The following is a 22,033-nucleotide window of genomic DNA, read 5'->3' on the forward strand; positions in this document are numbered from 1 at the left end:
CCACAGATTCACAGCACTGTGTAAGATGGGACATCTGTCAGCAAATAAGGAAATGATTTGCAGCCTTCAATCCCACACCACTACTTACCTGTCAAAACAGAGGAGCTGTCAACATGATCTGACTTTTTGGGTCAGTGAATTTTAATTTGAGATTGACCAATTTTAGGGTCAATTAAAAAAAATGTTTTGTCCTACTTTATTCATTTATTCAAGAATACATTGAAAACACAACCTGTTGAGAATGTTTTAATTTTCTTAATTTTCATTTGTCATGTTGTGCGACTCTCCAAAAATTCAAATTTTTGAATAAATAATCCATGCTATTTGTAAAAGAAAAATGCTTTATACATTGGAAAATATATTTAATTCTTAATACTCAATATTTATATCAAATAATCAGTATTTTACATTCATGTACTTATGATTAAGTATAAGGGCTACAAGGAAAATTTTATTTTTTTTACTTGATGGTTACCCATGACGAGGTATTATGTTCTTGAAAATGGTATATAAATCATTTTAAAAGCCATATGAAACCAATGTAAATACAAAGAGTACATTTCTAAGAACGTGGCGTCTATTTTAAAAGTCAATTTTAAAAGATTTTCTTTTCTTTATCACTGTCGCATGTCATTGACCCTTTAAAATCCGTCTCATAAAGTATTGACAGAGAATTTTGCAATCAAAGTATTATTGAATGCAGTTTTTGTAGGACACATTCGATTACACTGTTCTGTGCTGCACCCAAACGGTCTCTCATTGGTTTCCATTGTTATCTACCCATTGGTAATGAGGCTTCCGTGACCTACATAACCGTACAACATATCATCCTTGAGCTGGTACTTCGAAAAACTTAAGGTCCCTCGTTCTTATCAAGTGGATAACACATTTCCATCTGTTGTAATCCTTTTTATCTCGGATTTGACTAATCTCCACTTTGATCCTCCTTTTTCCTCCTTTTCCTTATGTGATACCACTACATTATGAGTTTCCCCCTCCATCAGTAATTTACACAGCTGCCTTCCACTTTCTCTTGGCTCTGGCCCCTTTGAGGGTGAGGGAGGAAGGAAGGGCCAGTCAGCTGGTTGGGGGGGGACGACATGCCTGACGTTCCTAATGCCTACCTCAATAAACCAATGTTAACCTCCTGGGGCTCAGACTGCTGGAACAGGTGCCTTATTGCCGTCTGCTCACTCAATACAGCGCAGTGAAGCCGTAACTACTTAGCTGACCACAAGTGCACACAAACAGTCTCGCACAGAATTCAATCACGCAGTTTGGACACACAAACCCGTGTATATTATTTGCTGCTCTCTCTTCCTGCTGCCAGGCTCATCTGATATGACGCATGACTGAACACAGTCAATGTTGGGTGGGTCATGTGCACTGAATCAACAGGTGGCCATTCAACAAGACTGTCATTAATACAGTAAGCAACTCTAACTTAGTTAGAGTTAAGTAAACGGCATTTGTGGTTATTTTCATTCTCAGTCTCTCCATCTCTTACACACATAAACCATTCCCTCGCATAGATAATTTTGTTGGTGGATGAATTCCCCAGTGACAAGGTCATTCACCTCCAATGAACATCTAGAACATCCCTTTTGCTGGTCTTGTGTTAACTGAGCCTTGAGCATATCTAATTGAACAGGAGGTATATTGTTGTGTTCCAAGTCAGAGCATTGGAATGTTGTTATAAAGGCCCTTGGTGCCCAGAGAGCATTTATTCATTCAAGTGAATATGTGCAACGCTTTATGTAGTCTGATCACATGATTGGCCAGCTATCAGTGGCTGCTCATTTCCTTGTCGGTCTCGACTCTTTGGTCTGTTTGTGTTGGGGTGTGTCGGTGAAATGATAAATGAGATTTATGGTACCAAGCACAAGAATTAAAATTGCAGGAATGTTGCATCAGATTATCAGTTAGACGGTTTGCTCTACTGTATTGAGAAATATAAAGGAATAGTTCTGAGTCTCAATTCTGATTGGATAAGACATTCGAAGTTGTTAAATGACTATATGTGAATGTATTTTATATATTTTAAAGGGACAGTTCATCCAAAAAAAAGTAATCATTTACTCACCCTCATGTTGTCCCAAACTTGCATTATTTTCCTTCTGGGGAACACACACACAAAAACACACACACACACACACGCTCACACAAAAAAATATAATTTAAAGAATGTTGGTAACCAAACCATTTTGTTAACCATTGATTTTTATTGTATGTACAAAAAATATTTTTTCCCTCAAAATGTCTTCTTTTGTGTTCCACAGAAGAAAAGCCATTGAGGATTGGAACAACGTGAAGGTTAGTTTGACAGAATGAAACTTTTACACTTTAATTCGCCAAGTTGCTTACGGTACTACTTTGATGGCAACTGCAAACAGCCTGCTGGATATTTATGCTTTTGACACAATGATACCTAAATAAAATCACTACAGTTACAACAATATAACAATAAAAAACATGATTACAGGTTTTAGTTATGCAAAGTTGTTTTGCAAGTCATCTTGAATACTATGAGTGAACGTAAAATGTTGGATAATTATAAAATTACATTTTATAAAACGAATGAGCCAGAAGAAGATATAGGCCCTCCGCCTCACTGCCCCTCACTGTAATGCAAAACTACTCATGGCTTATTGCTTTAATTAAACCTGTTTTGCTCAATGTGCTATTTATAATAATTTAATTTTCATGATTACAGTGTTGTTAAAACTCTCTAGTCTATACCTATGAAAATAAACATTTGATCCACAAAGAAGTTGTGATACTAAAGAAAAGAGTGGTGAAGACCCCTTTATCCGAATCAACAGAGATGCTGAAGTGTTGGAAAATCGGTCAGTGGAGTGGAATTTCTCTTTATGTCTCTTTCTACCGACCACACAGTCTTGCAGTAATTTTAGGGTTAGGGCCTCAGTGGCATCTCCTCTATTCCCATCATTATCTCCATCTGTGACCACATACGGTAGACAAGAGTCTACATTGCAGCTCAACTGAGATGCTGAAACTACATTTAAAGCATTGGCTATATGTGGACTATAGCTACCAGTGACTACTCTCACTCCAATTCAACCAAACAAACGTAGACCAATCGTTGAACTCTCTACCCAATCCTGTCTGTCGTTAAAGGCAAAAGTGACCACACCTAATGTTTAGTGCTCTTAGTTGTCCTCATTCAAGTCCTCTGTTTTATGATTACGTATGTTATCGCTAAAGTCGAATCATAAACTTTCTGTGGTGATGGTTCCCAAGCGAAACCCCTGTTTAGCCCCTTAATGTGGCTCAGCTGTGTGTGGTCTTTGCTCTGAGCATCTTTTGAGGATCGTGTGTCCCACATGGTCTGTGATCTTACAGTAAAATGAACTCTGACCGTGATTCAAGTAAATATTCTACCAAGGAGAACTCCGTGTCGCAATAACAAATCATCTTCTTGAACTTTTGACCTGGTTTGCGAATTTAGCTAATGACTCTTATCATGTGATTACACACAATGTGTCAATACCGATTCAATCGTTACCATAACAAACAGAAAGCCATATAAAATTCACACACTCATTCAGTTTCAATGCTAAAATGGAATATTCTACGAATTTCCCTTTATTATTAAGATTTCAATGTGATTTATATACTATTATAGTTTTTATTAATTCTTTGAATTAGTTTTTTTTTCCCATTATCAGTTTGATTTGAATGTTTTATTAATTTTTTGGGGCTTTTATCATTTCTGGTTTTCTTTTTTGTTTTCTTCCTAAATAGGTATAGTGTTAGTTTTAGTTATTTTAGTACTTCAAGTTAAACTAAACAAAAATGAGAAATGTTGCCTTGGCAAATGTTTATTTTCATTTCAAGTAAAATGGTTTTAGTTTTAATTAATGATAATAACGTTGCAGGTTTCTGGTATATTGTAGACTATACAACAACATTTGTAGAGACAGACTTTAAAGGGATAGTTCACCCAAAAATAAAGATTATTTTGTCAATTACATACTCACATTTGAAATATATATATATATATATTTAGTTTTTTTTTGTTCATAAAATGAACTACTTTTGTTTTCAGTACAAAAGAAAGAAAGTCCTACAGGTTTGGTGGAACGACATGAGGGTGAGTAAATGATATCAGAATTTTCATTATTAGGTGAGCTATCCCTTTAAGAGCAGGAAGTCCCGGTGTTACCACAGAGGTGATTCACTGAGATATACATTAGCTCACACATGCGTCTTTGAGCAACACTTGCTGCTGTATGTTGATGGGTTAGTAACAATGGACCTGCTGTTTGCTTCTCTGCTGTTGAGTGGACTACCACCTGTCCTTCAAGCACTCCCTTCACAACTTCCCCCACACTTTCAAACAACCCTTTTCTCCATTCGTTCATGACTGTTATGTTTTAAGATTTACGATGTTATGACCACCTTATAACTAGTGTACTTTCAGTACTTAACATTTTATCATTTAAAATTGCTCGTATGTAAGAAGCAGAACATAAACTGTATCGTAAGGAATTCAAAATAAGAATACAGATCTCTCATCATTCAAAGCCTATAGGCCTTAAGACGTAATTAAAATAATTGATTGTAAAAATGATTATACACAGTGAATGAATAATGTAGAGTAGCTAGTACTTTTTTAGTGCAATGTTTTAATTCTCAAATGAAGTTCATGTGAATGTGTGAAAAAAGGGTGTGAGGTGAGAATGGTGTGGGGAAGTTAAGGAGATGGCATTGTTAACCAAAAAAATCTCTAAAATGTTGGGAGCAGCCCCTGGTGTGAAAGACTTTGTGGGTATGGTGTCGTCAGAGGTGTGGAAAGTGAATATTTTGACAAGAGCAGTGCCATGACAGCAGCAATGAACTAAAAAATTAGGGGTTGCACATAAGGGCTTGCATGTTTTATGAAATATGTTGAGACTGAAAAAAACTGAAAGTGGGGTGACTGCTGTAAAATGCTCTCTGTCAAGTAAATCCTTTCACTTGTGCACTTTTTCCTCAGAGACACCGTGTGGCTGTCAGTGGAGCAGCTAAGTAGAGGTCTCAAACACAAGGAGCTTGACTCCTAAATTCCTAAGAGTTGCCATGGGACACTTTTGTCTCGATTTAAGTCCTGTACTCAAGCTATTACCAGTTCTGCTTACAGTTGATACATTTTTAACCAGACACCATCTTTGATTTTGCCATTTCTTTTAGCAGTAAACATTATTGTAAACAATAAATGTTGCTCAATTAAAATGATTACTGCAATGATTTGAATATCAGTTCAAAAGTTATTGTAAAAAATTATGACATTTGTTGTATAGGCTAGCTGAGAAGATCAAGATCTTTGACATTGGACAGTACAAAATCCCCATTTAAGAAGGGAGATTGAGTTGGGTAAACTTTAAATTTTACAGGTAAGTTACACGTTGAAAGAAAGGTGAGGGGCGGGGTCCCAAGACGGAACTCATGCATGTCAATGCCCACGACCACCCCTCCTTCCTATAAAGACGTCGATCACATTCCAGCGGGCGGGGTCCGGTTCATGACGCTCCGCGTTTCTCAATGAGTCTGTCGAGAGCGCAACTGGAACAGCAACTGGATTGAGCGTGGAGCGTGGAGCAGCCAACATCACTGTCCACTCCGAACACAACATGGATTACAGACGGATTAAGCGTGTTTTATTTGTCATTGTTTTTATGAACTTTGTATTTATTTCTCTACAAAAAAAAGAAGGTAAGTAGGCTAAGTCTCTCTGAAACTTTCTAAAACTTCTCACTTAGGTTCACACACATGGCTTAAACGTTTTCAAAGTTATCCCATGCCCTGTAGCTTAAAATAACTGGCAAAAAGTGCAACAACACAAGTCGTCGGCATATGTTATATCAACCTGTGCGAGAAAAAAATCCTTTAAATGTTAATAATAGCCTACTAGCTTCGTCGATCGGGTGCAAGTATGTGCATTTTTGTGAATTTAAACACTTTTCAATGTTGACATTTTTTTAAATGTTGAGCATTTTAGTAAGGTATTTTAGACTTTATAAGTGGCATTTAATGCATCATACGCGAACGCAAGCAAATCAGTCTAGGTTTGAAGCTAAATAAGCGAAGTGAGAAGGTTCCTTAGCGATGAGAAATAATTAACCGTATGACTTTGCAACACGGAACATTTTTGTTATTATAAGTTGTTATGAAATGTTACTTTTGTAATTATGTAGCCGACTGAAATGTGTTTTATTAGCAGCAGTAAGTTAGCAAACATTATTTCCTCGTTTCTTGTGTGCTTGTGTGCATTTACTTTATTGCTGCTTTATGAATTAGTCTATCCGGACAAAAATATTTAATATAGCCTATAATATAATATTTAATATTTTTGCGTTATTATCACAGAGGTGCTGTTGGATATGGTGGCATCGGGAGCAGAGTTGGGTTGGTTGACATCGCCTGTTGAGCGCGGGGTGAGTTTATTCTTCATACGAGCCTTCATTTTCTTTCTGCATTTCTTTTCGTTTGTTTCACGTAATTTTAAAATGATAAGGTTTTTTATGTTATATTATTTTATTATAGTTATTGCTTGAGGATAATTCAGACTTTACCGTCTAAAAAAATTCCTGAAAAGGTTTGGAGGATTCTTTGCCTGCTGAACACTTGTAGTCTCGTGCGATTTTAAAGCCCTGTGTTAGGGACTGTAAAACTGAGGGTGTAATTAACTTTTAAAGGTTGGCGCATATGGTGCTTTTTGTGACGTTAACTGAAGCTATAATGTTTACCAGAATCTAGACGCATAATTGATTTTGAAATCAAAAGGATGTGTTTTAGAACATGGTAGCTGTTTTTTTAACCTTGTAGACCAATTTGACTAGCAACAAATGCTACTGGTCATAGGGTTGTCAAGCTGGGTATTGAATGGTAGCTGGTTGACAATCTTAGACCAGCTAGTGTATTTCAAACCCTTGTTCCAAAAGAGCTACTGTTTTTTTTTTTTTTTATCAGGGAATGATCCGATAGGGCAAGTACAGACTTGTTAAGTCTTCCTCCCATCAATAGCCAGTCTAAAACTGAAGGTTACATCTACCTTAAAATGTGGAAAAAACAAATACTAAATAATTAAATGCAAAGCATTTTTTTCCCCCTCAGACTGTCGTGGAAAAAGCTGAGAAATTAAGATTGTGAACAAGGTGTCAGCGTGTTCAATTTTATAGAAAGTTAATTGCACTCTTAATGAGCTGCTGCTTATTTAAAGAGTTTAATGTCTTTCAAACGTATGCAATGCTTTAAACCACAAAGTTCCTTTTATTTGGAAGCATTCGTTGCAGAGACCATTTTACTGCCATGCCACACACTACGAAAACAATGCACCTCTCCTGTAATTAAAACCACGGTAACACATGAAATAAGAGCTAAAAACACACATGTATGCTGCATGTGAACAGATATGTTTTAGCATATTACATCAGTCATGCAGTAGAAAGACTACCGCATTGTTCTTTGCCAGAAGTTGGTGGGTAATTGACCAGCATCCTTACTACTACTTAAAATTCCATGGTCAGGACATTTTGTGTTATTTTTGTTCTCAGCCTTCGCTGGCATCTTTTCTTTGAATTTATTTTCCACAATCTTGGTTTTGACTTTATTGCTAACATCCATTTTTTAAAATTTCACGTTGCAGTGGGAGATTGGCCAGCGGGCTGTGAACGGCTCTCTGCTGTATAACTATTATATATGTAACGTGGAGGAACGAGAACAAGACAACTGGCTGCGTACTACGTTCATCCAGCGCAACCCCACTGCTTCTCGGGTCTTCGTGGAGTTGCGATTCGTGGTCCGTGACTGCAACTCTTTCATTGCAGACTCGCTTACCTGCAAGGAGACCTTTAACTTGTACACCTCTGAGGCTGATGCGGACATCGGCACTGCTTTCCGCAAAGGCCAGTTCCGCAAGGTGGCCACCATTGCTCCAGATGAAATATCCAGCCTCGGGGAGATGAAGATGAACATTGAGACAAAAGTACTGGAAAATCTTTCTCACAAGGGCTTCTACCTGGCCTTCCAGGACATTGGGGCCTGCGTAGCCATCTACTCTGTCAGGGTTTACTATAAAACATGTCCAGCAACAGTGAAGAGCTTGGCAGTGTTCCCTGAGACAGTGGCAGGGGGAGAGAACCAAGCCCTGCGGGAGGTGGCTGGAAGTTGTGTCGAAAATGCTGTAAGCGAGGACCAACCTCGCATTTATTGTACCACGGATGGGGAATGGGTGGTACCTGTGAGCCAATGCCAGTGCAGACCCGGGTTCGAAGCCATGAACGATGCATGCCAAGGTAAGACATTAGTTTCTTTGTTTGGTTTCTATAGATCGAGGCCAGCACCAGCTGTTGTCAGTTAAGATTTCTGGTTGGGTCAGGAATTTGAATATTGACTAGACTTCCTCATGGATAGTGATTAACATTTCATTCGTAGTATATCATTATATGAATTCCTCTATTATTTTATAAAAATGTTTTGTATTATTGTGGATTTTATCTATCCTTATTATACAAGGCACTGATTATATACTATATATATGAAGTCTAAGTCAGTTTTTTCACATTTTATTTGGCTCGCCAGTATCTTTTCCATACATGCTTCCAGTACTTTTTTTGGGGAAAAAACACCTTTTCATTTTTTTGCTCATCAGCTTTTTTGTTCATGCTGGTACTTTTAAACTTTCAAGTGCTTTGAAACCTGTTTGCTCTTCGTCACTGTGCGTTTGACTCCCATAACCCCCAGCATTCTTTGAAACACAAGTTCAGACGTCAACGACTATTGCAAACCTATTGTGCTTAGTGCTTTAGGCAGAACCTTTGACAGATTTAATTCTAGCTTTGAGGATGTGACAATTTCTCTTGTTGTCACAGTCACTTGTTTTGTTTTTTCTCCTCTTGTGTTTCTGTCCCTGCCACACCAGAGCGAGATCAACCATGTGAGTGACAGTCCTAAAGTTCTTTCTGACTGCAGAAATGAGAGCACTGGCATGTTGTAACTTGTTTAGAATAATTCAGTTTTAAACGTCCTCTAACCTCAACACTTTAACATATTTCCACAATTCAGCCACATGCAGTGACAGGTAAAAACGCAAGCAAATGAAACTGAAATGATAGCAGATATTCAAATTGGCAATCTGGGTTACAATTTCTTAATTGTAGCGGTTACACATTACCATTGCCAAGCTCATGCACATGCATTTTTTTGGTTAGCACACATTCCTTGTTTTATAGACTAGGAATTGTGGGAACAGGTGTGTGTGCCTGGTTTAGAATGGGAAAAGATAAAGTGTCAGACATTGGAGAGGGAGGAGATTGTAGTGGAAAGGTGGAGAATGGAATGTAAAGGTAGCAGAACAATGTAGTGCTGTGTTCAGAGACATGCACATACCTTTGCTGACCACACAAAGACTGCTGCCTGACCTGCGCTGGGAATTCATGCCCACACCCTGTCACTCACAGTAAACTGAGGTTGCCAGAGTTGGATAACTATAGTTTCTGGAACGTTTCAAACTGCTATTGGCCTCCATATTGTTGATCTATAGGAAAGATTCAACACTGATGAAGCCGGATGGTCTTGAATCTTCCATAGTGACATTTCTATATAACAAGCTTTGTGTTTACAGTAAATAAGGCCTTTTCTGCATCGGAACAAGCTAAAGCTGAGAGTTATGGGTGTCCAAGTTAGAGTTTTGTGTATATTGTGTGGTGAGTGACTGGCTGGGTAGTAATTGACTTGGGTGTGTGTCCTCAAGAGCCATAAGTACTGGTTTTGGATGCTTCCTATCCTGTTACTCTGGCCCTTTCTTTCTTTCTCTCTTTCTTTTTCGCTTGCTCTTAGTTGGTCCCACCGTTATAGCCTCTCCCAAACTGATTGTGATCCCTAGAGTTTTCCCAAATTAAACCAACTAGGCATGGTTTATATTTATTGTTATTGGCTGTTCTGATGACAATATGTTATTTTAGGCCTTGACTGCAGGTCTTGGAAGTGACATGTATTGAAAGTTTAAACATCCACTTTCACACGGCCCTGAAAACACTGTTGTAACTCTTCTGGGAGATTTCAAATGGTGTCTTGTAAATAAACAGCTTTGCTTATCCCCATCTGTCTCCCAAAGACAAATAGATGGTTTTAGACCATCCCCAGTTTACATGCAAAAGCATTTAAAATAAACGTTAACTCCGACTCGCATGCATTTATGTGTACGGTCAAAAGGTTGTGAAATTTTGGAATTCCTTGCTTGAGAAAGTCCACACAATGTTCAAATACCACGAGGCATTGGGCGGCAGTGCAGAAGGAGAACACAGACATCCTCCAAAAGTGAGATATCTGGACTACAAGTAAAAAATATGATTGTGCAAGCTTATTTGCACTAAATATAGTTCCACCAGAATCCTAAGTAAATTTGATGAAAGCTGTGATGATCTGTACCCTGAGGTGTAATTATTCTCTGCTTTATGTGATACTTATGCTCTCTTCTTTGGTTTATTAAGCCACAGAAACCATTTATCTCTACCTTTGGGATTTCTAATCTTACTTAACTAGCAGTCAACCGCAACAATCCATTCCCGGTTCTTTCCATTGCTGTAGCATTTGCCTGGGCAAGTTTAGATAATGATGAGCACTTCCAAATGGGGTTGTTTGACTTCTTTGATCCTCTGTCAACTTCATGTGCCAACATCAAATGAAACTTGAGTTGATGACATGTTTTTTCTGTTCATTTCAGTATAATGACTGCTGAAACTTACTAATTAAATGAAACTTTACTCACTGGAACTGAAAATGTTCATGTGGAATTCAAATGTTCACGATGACCATGTAGGAGGAGTTCTCTATGATAAAGTGAGTCACCAGAGGGAGGGAAATGTGTGGATTTCTTCCGCCTTAGTGATATGATAAAAATGGTTGCATACAATTCTGCCATTTTTGTGTATATAATTTTGTTTATTTTTCATCAGTGAGATAGTTGGTGGACCAATGGGGTGGAATATTGAGGTTAGATGTATACATTGAAGCTCTTACATTAAAGGAGTTAACTTCAGGATTGTGTGCATGTGCTGAGTGTATTGTGCAGGCAGTGTGTGAGATCAGCAGTTTCCTGCCCCTGTGTCAGCTCTGCGTCCCCGAAACAGGACAGGCTATAGCGGAAACCGGAGGCCTGCTAATCCTCGGTGACCCTCCAACTCGTCCGCTCAGGGGTTTTAATTGTCACTGCCTTCATTCACTTATTCATTTTCCACTTAAGGAATTTTGTTTATGGCTTTACTTCACATTTTTGGCCTAAACCAGATTTTACCCATATGTGTTGTCATCTCAAAGTTTGAACTATGGGCCAGAATGAGAGCAAACCAGAGCACTGCTCACTAGATTCGTGTTTTAGGTTTCTTAGTTAACTCCTTTCTTAATTAACAAATCTTCTGGATGGGTCTCAATGTTTGTGTCCTTTTGTGCTCTGCCATCTTCTCTTCCTCTTGCCCTCTTTCCTTTAGAATGAGTGAAAAGTGTGAAAAGAGAGGGATTAGAGCATTTATTGTGTCTGTTAACGACTAGATGAAAGAGTAAGTGGAATTGTAAAGCGTAGATGTAATTCTCTTACAACTATTCCATTGGGCTGATAATCCTTTGCACTAATGCTCTCACCACACCTAGAGACTATTCCCTCCCTGCTGGCTTCATGTTACCACTGCATCCCCCCCCCCATATACATACAAACACACACTCAAAGCTCTTGCTTTGTCCCGTCTGACCATAAGAACCACTCCACTGACTATTCAGAGATAGTACAAATGTTTTCTGTGGAAACTATTGCAAGCTATTGTTGTAATATGCATATTAACCTTCTAAAATCATAGGTTTTAGGGATGAACTGATATTACATATAAACTCAAACTAAAAAATATTTTATTTTATAAAAAAAAAACTATATATATATATATATATATATATTGGAATTATTTAAGAAAGATCAGTTAGATCTAGCAGCACATATAGCTGAGTTGTAAATTTGTCTTCACCTCAGTGTAGGCCACAGAAAACCAATGTTTATGATTGCACCATGCTATCTTTATCTTCATTTTCTTATGTGTACATGTTTTATTTTTTCAGAGGCTCTCTGTCTGAATTTTAACCTCTTCCCCTGTGAAACGAGCCCCTGGCCGCTGTCCGCACTCACTCCGCTGTGGTGTTTGTTTTACTTGGCCATCAACACCTGGCGGAGCAGCACACTTTAACTCAACTCTGCCTAGGGCTACATGTAAGCCCCCTCCGTGCCTAGGTTTAAATGACTAGGCCTTTTGTTTTTCTTTCCTTTTTCTCATTCGAAACCCCCCCGTCAAACTCTTGTCCTGGAGGGGTTCGCGCTGTCCCGCCGCCATGTAAACACTCATTCATTCAGCCCTCCTTCCCCTTCTCGGTCTACCCATCCATCCATACATCCGTCCATTAACGTCACCCTCTCATCAGTCTTCGCTCCGACTGCTCCACTCAACCCATACGGATCACAGACCCCATAGGTCACCGGCGAGCAGGATCCAACTACTCTCACAATAAACAAACAGTCACTCAGAGGCTCTTATGGCCTGGGCCCTCGGTGCCAGATAGCGAAATGGGGCACTGAGAGACGACCGACACATCTATGCATCTCTGCTAAGAAGTTTGTATTACATAAATGTAATCAACATTCCTCAAAAGCCATAAGTCGTCTTTCGCCTCTGACCTCTCATTACGATTTTTGCAATTGAGCTAGTTCTCTTTTCCAGAGCATGTCCAACATTCGCCTTCTCTGTCCCTGCATGCTTTGATTGGCTGCCTTAGGAAGGAAGCTTCGAGTCAGCCTTGTGCTTCCTGCTTCCTGTTGTGTCCAAAATGCGAAGACAAAGCCCCTCGCGCTGAATCACATTCCGGCTGTATTTTGGAAAGTGAAGCGTTGATTTAAAAAACCCATATTAACTTTAGAATGCAACCGACTATCCACTGTAAAAAAAAAAAAAGAGTTGTAAATAACAACAAAATCGACTGGAGCACATTTTACAAGAAATTAAGTTAAGTGAATGTAGAAATGACAACATTATTAGTTACATTTATTTATGTATTATTTTGTTGTTTAAGAAAAATAGGCAGAAAGAGACCATCCTCAATTAAATATCCAATATTGACTTAAACATTCAAATATTCAATATTGATTGAAATGATAAATAAAAAATGTCTAATATCGGCCGAAGCCAGATATGGTATTCTATTTTTATATTGTGCATCCCTAAAAAAACAAAAATGTATTTATTATACATAGTTACATTTTTTATTTATGTATATATATATATATATATATATATATATATATATATATATACACTGTATATATATGTGTGTAATGTGATTATTGAATAATTGTGAAATTTACTAGCAATTTAAAAATTAAGTAAAACTTGATTCAAAGTAAATCCTACGTCGAATTTGTTTTACTTTGGTTTGAAAAGTTGGTAGATCTGATTCGTTACACACAAAGTGTTTTGAATAAAAGTTTCAAGTCGTCCAAATTCTTTTGTAAACTCTTTGCATAAAAGGATTAAAGCAGCCCTCCAAAACGCTGTCAGGTTTTTGTCCGTGGCTGTTAAGCAGCCAGCCAGCGTATTAACGCGTCATGTGGCATCTACACTATTCGAAACAAGTGTTTTCTCTCTCGCTGCCCCGAGTGGCTTTCTGTGCCTGTTGTCCGGAGTGAATGGGCTGCCGAATGTTGTGCTAGACCCTCACATGTGGCCATGAGGCAAGCGAGGGGACTTAAGAATTTGGAGATTACGAGTGGAGAGCTGAGACGGGGGCTATGAAACGGGGTTCGCAGCAGCAGCTGTTTGGCCCCCTTCACTGTGAATAGGACAATTCTTTTTCTTTCCCTACTCCCCCCTTTCCTTTCAAATCCCACCAGGACTCGTTATCCCTCTCTGTCTCTCCCTCAGTCCCCCTGTCTATCCCACACTATCCCCACCTCCGCAGAGGGGTGCGTTAATGAGTTGCAGTAAAGTCTCCACAACAGCTGGCACAGAAACAAGATGAGGAGTCGACTTGAAAGAAGGAATAAATAACACATTGGCTCGATCTTCGCTGCCATGCTGAATTCTTTTCATGCTGCGAGTTTTCTTTTGAAATAAGAGAATGCATGCTCTCAAATATTAGAGGTAATGTATACCACCGTTAACCCCCTTCCTGTGAGGGAGAGCAAGTGGCTCAACCCAAAACAAGGCCTCAATTGATGCAAAGCATTCAGGAAGGAGGAAGCACCCTACTCTGTAATTATAACTGTTTGGCAAATCTTCAGATAACAAACCATTAGAAAATGGAAACAATGATTTGGTTTGTGGCCACTGTGCTACTGAAATACAATGACTGCAAAGAGTATTTGGACACTTTTAGCCACACTTAAAAATCCGCGTGATGAGCTACATCTGTGGTTGCTCTGCTGGGACATCTGTGTGAATTTGAGGGAACTGTCTTCATACATCCACTAAAATCACAGTAGTTGGATTAAAATGCATTAAACAATAGCTTAGAAAAGAGAATTCAGTTCTGTGGAAATTGAATGCATTGTCTTTTTATACTGTGGATGACTTCCTCACTTTCCATTCAGTCACGTCTTTAAAGCGTCCTAATACTGAAACTACTGAGCAAATGTTTAATCATCTCTCTGGTATTACAGTCTTTGCCTCTGGCAGTATTTCAACACACAAATACAAATATCTCACCTGATCAGAAACATGGTGTACTTGATTGTGTAATATTGCTATAATTTATGCCTTGCGTGTGTCTCAGCTTGTCTCTCGACTGATAAAACTTGCAATTGAAACTAAAAACCAGGTATCACTGCTTTATTGTGAAAGTAAATAAATGGTCCTGTATGTGGCTGCTCCAAGAAAAACGAAAGAGCCAGATTCAGAAAGGAAGCAGTGTGTGTGTACACAGGGTGGTGGTGGATTGTGAATGAGACTCTGGACAGCGGAAGGACATGAGCTGGCCATGTTGGAATGTTTCTAGATAGATTCCATGGACACCTTTCTTTTTCTTCCTGTTTATACATGGATTCCTGTTAGTCATTCATATGTCTGAATGACTAAATTTATGCATGTTTGCAAATTCAAATTTTTTTTTTTTTTTTTTTTATAATAGAATGCAGTAATTAATAAGCAACTTTTTTGGGGGGGGGGGGGGTGAATATTTCATAAAAATATGAATATTTTTTCATAATTAATGTATGATCTCTCTTTTTTTTTACTATTTATTTTAATGACATTCAACTAACTGATCTCAAGGTGATTATTAGCGCATGTATGATGTTATTTCCCCTGAAGTTCACACACAAGTGTCCTACCTAGAAGAGTAACCAGAGGTGTTGTTTCAATGATGTTTGATATCTAAACAAAACATATCCAAATACTTACTTTTATACAATATATTTATCATTTGAAACTGAAGTCATTGCCCTGCAAATAAATGCCACATTATGTAATATTTTGTTATATAATGCAAAGTTATACATACATTTTTAAGTGTGGCCTTAAGTTTCCAGATACTTGTTGGAGCCACTGTATGCCATTGTCCATATTTGTCAATGTAAAATATTTATAAAATATCCACAAGAGTTGGCTGACAAAATATTTATTTTGTATTAAATCCTTTGTTAGATGCAGCATTCACCCTGTTTGTTGGTTTTATTGGTTTTGTTCTGTTTTCTCTCGTGGTTGAGTTTTGAGAGCAGAGGTACCGAGCTGGAATGTGGGATGACAGGTCCTGTTTGTAGAGAATGAGGGGGATGGTTCACACAGGATGAGTAGGAGTGTGCTTAGTCTTGCTCTGTCAACTTTGCGCACTCTTGCACAGAGCTAAAAAAAAATAGAAAGACTGTAGAGGAAAAAAAACATCTTCAAAGGAGGTTAATTTACTTTGTTCATACATAGATGATCACTTGACATATACGGTGTGTGCAGTTTAATTGCACAGTTTCCTCTCATCCACATCCAAGTCATCATCAATGTGTTTTTTTTCTTCTATGTGTGTGTGTGCAGAATGCCAGCCAGGCTTCTTCAAATCTTCAGTGTCCAGTGAGGCCTGCAAACCCTGTCCAAAAAACACCCAGCCCTCGGGCCGTGGCGCCATCAGCTGTTCCTGCCAGGAGGGCTTTTATCGAGCACCTGAGGAACCAGGGACAGCCGTTTGCTCTGGTGAGAAGTCAAAACGTCTACCTTGAACATTCATTGCTGTCATGAGCCAGTCATTTTATATTTACCTACAAGATCCTTTCTCTGTCACTCTCTTCTTTAGGGATTAGCTAAACCAGTATAGGTGAACAGGACAGGTAAATAAAAGGCTTGTCTGCTCTTTGTCTACTCAGGTTTACCCTCTGCTCCTCTGAGTCTGCTGGCCACCACAGCTCAGATGTCAATAGGCAGGCTTCAGTTGTCATGGAGCCCCCCTGCAGACACCGGTGGCCGCAGTGATATCACTTACACTGTGGTTTGCGAGCGGTGTGAGGGGAAGGCATGTCAGTCTTGTGCCGAGAAAGTGCGTTTCGACCCAAGCAACTCTGACCTGAAGGAGACCAGAGTCACTGTGAGTGAACTGGAGCCCCATTTGAACTACACCTTCTCTGTGGAGGCGCGGAGCGGAGTGTCTCAGTTCAGCAATAAGAGAGCCATTAGCAGCATCAACACCGCTTTACATTATACAGGTCAGTATTGATCACAACAGAGGATGGAAAAATTTACTGAAACTAATGGGTTGAATCATTTGAAGTAGTGTACTTCGTTGTTGGTTTCATTTTTGTGGGAATTTACACTCTACTGTTCAAATGTTTGAAGTCAGTAAGAATTGTTTTTTAATAAAATAAAATAACTTTTTTTTTTTAGCAAAGATGCCTTAAATTGGTCAAAATGTCACAGAAAAAAACATTTATAATGTTACAAATGATTTCTATTTAAAATAAATGCTGTTCTTTTCATCAAAGAATCCTGAAGAATCACTGTTTCCACAAATATATTAAGCAGCATCATAACTGTTTTTGACAATACATTTTTAACAATGTGATACTTAAGTTTCAGCTGTGCCATCACATGCATAACTTGCATTTTAAAATATATTCAAATTTAAAACTGTTATTTTAAATTGTAATAATTGTTCACAATATTTCTGTTTTTACTATTTTTGATCAAATAAATGCAGATCTTTTAAAAATCTTAACGACCCCAAACCTTTAAACTGTTGTGTGTTTTTTTCTCGTCATTCTGTTTTGTCCTTTTTGGAAATCAAAGATTAAGATTATATTATAAATACTTTAGGCAACAAGGTAAAACATGCAGCAAAAATCTGATTCCTTGTTCATTTTTTACTCAAATCTTTTTTCTTTTCTTTTTTTGTAGTCTAAACAGCAAAAAAACACAATCTAATGTTTACAAACCCAAACCCAACCACTTCCATTTGTGGTTGGAAATCCGATTAAAATCAGATATTTTGTGAATTATAGTCTGTACGGTGACTCCGGTCAGATCAGATTTCAAGTTTTTTTTTCACAACGTCATCGTAAGTGCACAGTGTTTACTAGAGCTGTTTCCAATTAAACTCATTTCCCCCCAACTCTTTTCTCAAATGGCAAACCATGTGACATTCACTTTTGCCTCAACGTTAGTCCTGTAGATCAGATTTTAAAGTTTGCAGTACGAACAAACATATATGCTTTAGAGACTCACACTTAACTGCTGTTTTACCCCCAGATCCCCCAAAAGTGACTGCAATGCACCTCGTTGAAAGTAGCCCCACCAGCCTGTCGCTTCAGTGGTCTGTCTCTCACCGTGCCAAGCCAGTTGCCGCACATTACGAGCTGATGTATCGCAAGAAGGTCAGTAATAATATCCTTTTCAGCCCTAATACTTCACTGCAAATCCTGATCTATGCTAGTGGCATTGTTATTCTCCATTTCATCATGTTCCTTTCATTGTCATGTCTACAGGAAAATGATGAGGAGAAGGCCAGTGGAAAGGTCACTACCTACACTGTTCTGGTGCTGGAAAAGAACTCGGCTAAGATCAGTGATCTGTCTCCTTCCACCGTCTACTTGTTTAAAGTCCAAGCTCTTAGCTCAGAGGGAAACTCTGGAAGCTACAGCATGGAACAGGAGTTTTCAACACTCCCCCAAGGTGAAGAAAGTCACAATGTTTGCGTTTATATTTTACAATTATGCATTTGAGGTTTTTTTAGGATCAAAATTATATTTTTGCGGCTTTTAATTCTTTGGATTTGAGATAATTTATATACTTATATATACCTAAACATTAACATTTTTAACAGAACTATTTAAAATTCATGGGGTATTTAATAATGAATAAAAATATACACAATACAAAAATTTATAGTTTTTGAGAAATATATATTGTAAATGAATTAAATTCTATCATTATTATTATTAATAAAAGATAATTAAAAAAAAACAGTCAGAAAGACTCTGTTTAGCCTGAACAGCATACTTGTACTAAAGTGACTGAGAACGTTTGCTTGTTCTTTTATGTTATGGAGTGTGTTGTTTTATTTTTGAGTGATTCATTTGCCTGACTGCTTTGTTGTTGTTTTCCCAGCTCTTCAAAAAACGGGAAACACACCAGTGATCCTTGGGGCAGCGATTGGGGGAGGCGTCATGCTTTTCATCGTGGTAGTGGTCCTGCTTCTGCGAAAACGGTTAGGAACAAGCACTTCACGCACACACCCAGCTTTGTACCTCTCCCCCAGTCACTCCTTCAAGCCGCCCCTTTTCTTTCTCCTTAAAAATCCATTCACTGTTCCCTTTTCACCGCTCTCACACTCTTACTGAAATTGCTCCTTACCAATTTTGAGGAAGAATCAATTCGCTAACTGTCCGCTGACTGCTCAGTAAGTGTATCTTAACGAGAGGCATGTTTGAAAGGAGCTGAATCAGAGAGGCATATTGTGTAAGATAAGAGGCGATGGGTTTGTAGCGGTTCTGTGAAGGTGACCTGAGCCCTTCTAGTTCCTGTGATAACCTAGACCTCTGTCACCACTTGGCAAACACAGACCGCTTTTTTTCCCTCCTAAACACTCCTCGTATGAATGGAGCCAGTCCAGCGCTAGCCGCTCTTCAAACTCAAGTCTTAAAAGAAATGTGTCGGTTTGCTAAAAAAAAACAAAAAGAGGCCTCATTGAGCTGTTTTTCTTCTACAGACGAAGAAACTCTCACACCAGGCAAGGGCCAGAGGACACTTATTTCTCCAGCCCAGGTTAGTGGCATTGAATTTCATTTGCTGGCTTTCTTGTTTTAAAACCCTGTCCCTTTCCTCCTCTTAAATTCTCCCTAAATTCTTGTCAACCCAGATCAGTTGAAGCCGTTGAAGACCTACGTTGATCCTCACACTTATGAAGATCCCAACACTGCAGTGCTTAAGTTCGCCAGCGAGATCCCTCCTAGTCACGTCACCAAGCAGAAAGTCATCGGAGCAGGTTGGTACATCCGTGGAAGTTTGACAACCCGCTGTGGGGCTGTTTTGAATGCATTCTGGGGGATGGGACTTTCAACACTCATTGATTTAAAGTTATGTTACAGTTCATTGAAAGTGACAGCTTTTTTACAGTTCATTGGAGTGACAGCTTAAACAAGGCGAACATTGAAATTGTCTAATTCGAGCTTTACATGTTAGAGCTGGAATATTTTTATTGTAGTAATTTCCTCCAGAGATGTTTTTTTCCCTCCCAATGTCATTCAAATTGAATTAGTGTTGTTTTCTTAACCCGCTCTAGAGCTTTTTTTCATATCCCACATGGAGGAGTACTGCTATAAAAAACCTTAGGTTATTAATCATGACTTGAAAATAAAAGAAAAACAACCGCTAAATTAGTCTTAATTCCTAAAGTATTTATAGGCTACATCTCAAACATCAACTTTAAATAAGAAGATCAGTGTGCCGTGGTCACGTTTCCCCTCTCAAGCCGCCCACAGGACATGGCCCTTGTCCACTTTGTGTCTGCTTGTTGTACACAAATTCTCATGCCCTTTCTGACCCCCTCCCATGAATCCACTTACTAACCGTTCATAGGAATCTCCGTGGCCTTAGCACCACTGGTTATATTTCCAAGTGTCTTTTTCATGTTTTTAAATAACCCCTATTTGTCATGAGACACGATTAAGGAGTTGCCCTTTGGTATGTTGCTTATCTGATGCCTCTCCCTTTGGCGGTTTGTGTTGCTGTGCTGTAGGTGAGTTTGGAGAGGTGTATCGAGGAATTCTAAAAGTTCCCGGTCGAAAAGAAGCGGCGGTAGCAATAAAGACGCTGAAGCCAGGCTACACCGAGAAACAGAGGCAGGACTTCCTTAGTGAGGCCAGCATCATGGGACAGTTCTCACATCAGAACATCATCCGACTGGAGGGGGTGGTCACCAAATGTGAGTTTTAATTTTTTTATTGCTTTTTAAAAATAAATATTTAAAATATATTGAAAACAATATTTCTTCTAAATAAAAAAGATGATTTTTTTTTTAAATAATTTGATTGATTCAATTATGTAAATTAAGTTAACCCCTTTAATGATGAAAATTAACCCCTTCACACACACACACACACACACACACTTTTATTTAATTCAGGAACAAAATATTGATTTTTTTTTCACTTTAGAATATAAATATAAAATGTTTGCATTAAATTAATAGTATAATTTTCCATATTTTTATTTAATTAAAACTATATAATAAAATAGATTTTAGTTATAATATTTTTTTTATATTACTGTAAATTAATAGTAAAATAGTTTTTTTAATTACTTGACTTTTTCCTCTGAATACATTTGAGTAGAATTTGGTTTTACTTTTTATGTTGTAAAGCCGCTTTATGTCTGTTTTTTCTTTTGCAGTCAAGCATGCCATGATTGTGACTGAGTACATGGAAAATGGAGCTCTTGACAAATACCTGAAGGTACGTTTGTCACAATTCACCACTTAGACAGAAAAATTATGACAGATGACAATGGCATACTTTCAAAGTGATGTAACATAGCAATGTTACATGTAATTTAGTCAAAGTTCATGTAAGTTACATGTAATTTAGTAAAACTTTAATTTCTTCACAGGACCATGATTGCGAGATGTCGTCCTTCCAGTTGGTTGGTATGCTCCGTGGCATTGCGGCCGGAATGAAATATCTCTCAGACATGAGCTATGTACACAGGGATCTGGCTGCCAGAAACATCTTGGTCAACTGCAACCTGGAGTGCAAGGTGTCTGACTTTGGTTTGTCACGTGTTTTGGAGGATGACCCTGAAGGAACCTACACCACCAGTGTAAGTTCATATTGCAAATAAATGTGTGGTTTGAATGTTCTCTGAAACTGCACTTAACTCCAGATGTCTTTATTTTACTATTACTACAACCTGGTTATTATTTCAGGATTTTCGGAAATTACAAGGGATTGCCTGACACTTGTTTATATGTTTTTTTCCCAACAGGGAGGTAAAATTCCTATTCGCTGGACTGCACCAGAAGCCATAGCTTACAGGAAATTCACGTCAGCAAGTGATGTGTGGAGTTTTGGCATTGTCATATGGGAGGTCATGGCCTTTGGAGAGAGGCCCTACTGGGACATGAGTAACCATGAGGTACGGACTGGCCACACCACACTGGCTATGAACAATAACTCTGTTTGTCTCGAAGGATCTTCCTTTGAGCAAAATGTCTTATCTGACTATCCTTTTTTCTAGGTAATGAAGGCCATTAATGAGGCTTTCCGCCTTCCTGCTCCGATGGACTGTCCCTCTGCCGTGTATCAGCTGATGTTACAGTGCTGGCTGCAAGATCGCTCCAAACGGCCTCGCTTTGGTGACATTGTCAGTCTACTAGACAAACTCCTCAAGAGCCCAGATTCTCTGAAGGCCATAGCAGATTTTGACCCTCGGTAAGAGCTCAACACATACTCTGAATTCTTAAACGGCTGATATGAATTTTTACAAGACTGGAACGGCAGAGAGAAGTTGAGGCATGCACCGTCTATTAC

The 22,033-nt window shown here is 38.5% G+C and overlaps 1 protein-coding gene across 2 annotated transcripts in view; it reads left to right on the plus strand.

Annotated features, from left to right (window-relative positions):
* The window catches only part of epha2b (eph receptor A2 b), a 30,978-nt gene that overhangs the window by 4,057 nt on the left and 4,888 nt on the right, over nucleotides 1–22,033 (plus strand). Inside the window, exons 2-18 of one of the 2 annotated variants that reach the window (XM_079587925.1) lie at nucleotides 2,280–2,313; nucleotides 4,070–4,114; nucleotides 5,397–5,715; nucleotides 6,370–6,437; nucleotides 7,649–8,297; nucleotides 16,056–16,211; nucleotides 16,382–16,717; nucleotides 17,757–17,881; nucleotides 17,993–18,179; nucleotides 18,615–18,714; nucleotides 19,216–19,271; nucleotides 19,366–19,491; nucleotides 20,245–20,430; nucleotides 20,898–20,959; nucleotides 21,114–21,323; nucleotides 21,489–21,638; nucleotides 21,741–21,934. In XM_079587925.1, the coding sequence (XP_079444051.1) occupies nucleotides 5,634–5,715; nucleotides 6,370–6,437; nucleotides 7,649–8,297; nucleotides 16,056–16,211; nucleotides 16,382–16,717; nucleotides 17,757–17,881; nucleotides 17,993–18,179; nucleotides 18,615–18,714; nucleotides 19,216–19,271; nucleotides 19,366–19,491; nucleotides 20,245–20,430; nucleotides 20,898–20,959; nucleotides 21,114–21,323; nucleotides 21,489–21,638; nucleotides 21,741–21,934 (2,687 nt within the window). In that variant the 5' untranslated portion in view covers nucleotides 2,280–2,313; nucleotides 4,070–4,114; nucleotides 5,397–5,633. The remainder of the gene's footprint in view (nucleotides 1–2,279; nucleotides 2,314–4,069; nucleotides 4,115–5,396; nucleotides 5,716–6,369; nucleotides 6,438–7,648; nucleotides 8,298–16,055; nucleotides 16,212–16,381; nucleotides 16,718–17,756; nucleotides 17,882–17,992; nucleotides 18,180–18,614; nucleotides 18,715–19,215; nucleotides 19,272–19,365; nucleotides 19,492–20,244; nucleotides 20,431–20,897; nucleotides 20,960–21,113; nucleotides 21,324–21,488; nucleotides 21,639–21,740; nucleotides 21,935–22,033) is intronic. The other variant, XM_079587924.1, reaches the window with a different exon arrangement.

The sequence above is a fragment of the Phoxinus phoxinus genome (genome assembly GCF_949152265.1).
Source record: "Phoxinus phoxinus genome assembly, chromosome: 18".
Classification (NCBI taxonomy): Eukaryota; Metazoa; Chordata; class Actinopteri; order Cypriniformes; family Leuciscidae; genus Phoxinus; species Phoxinus phoxinus.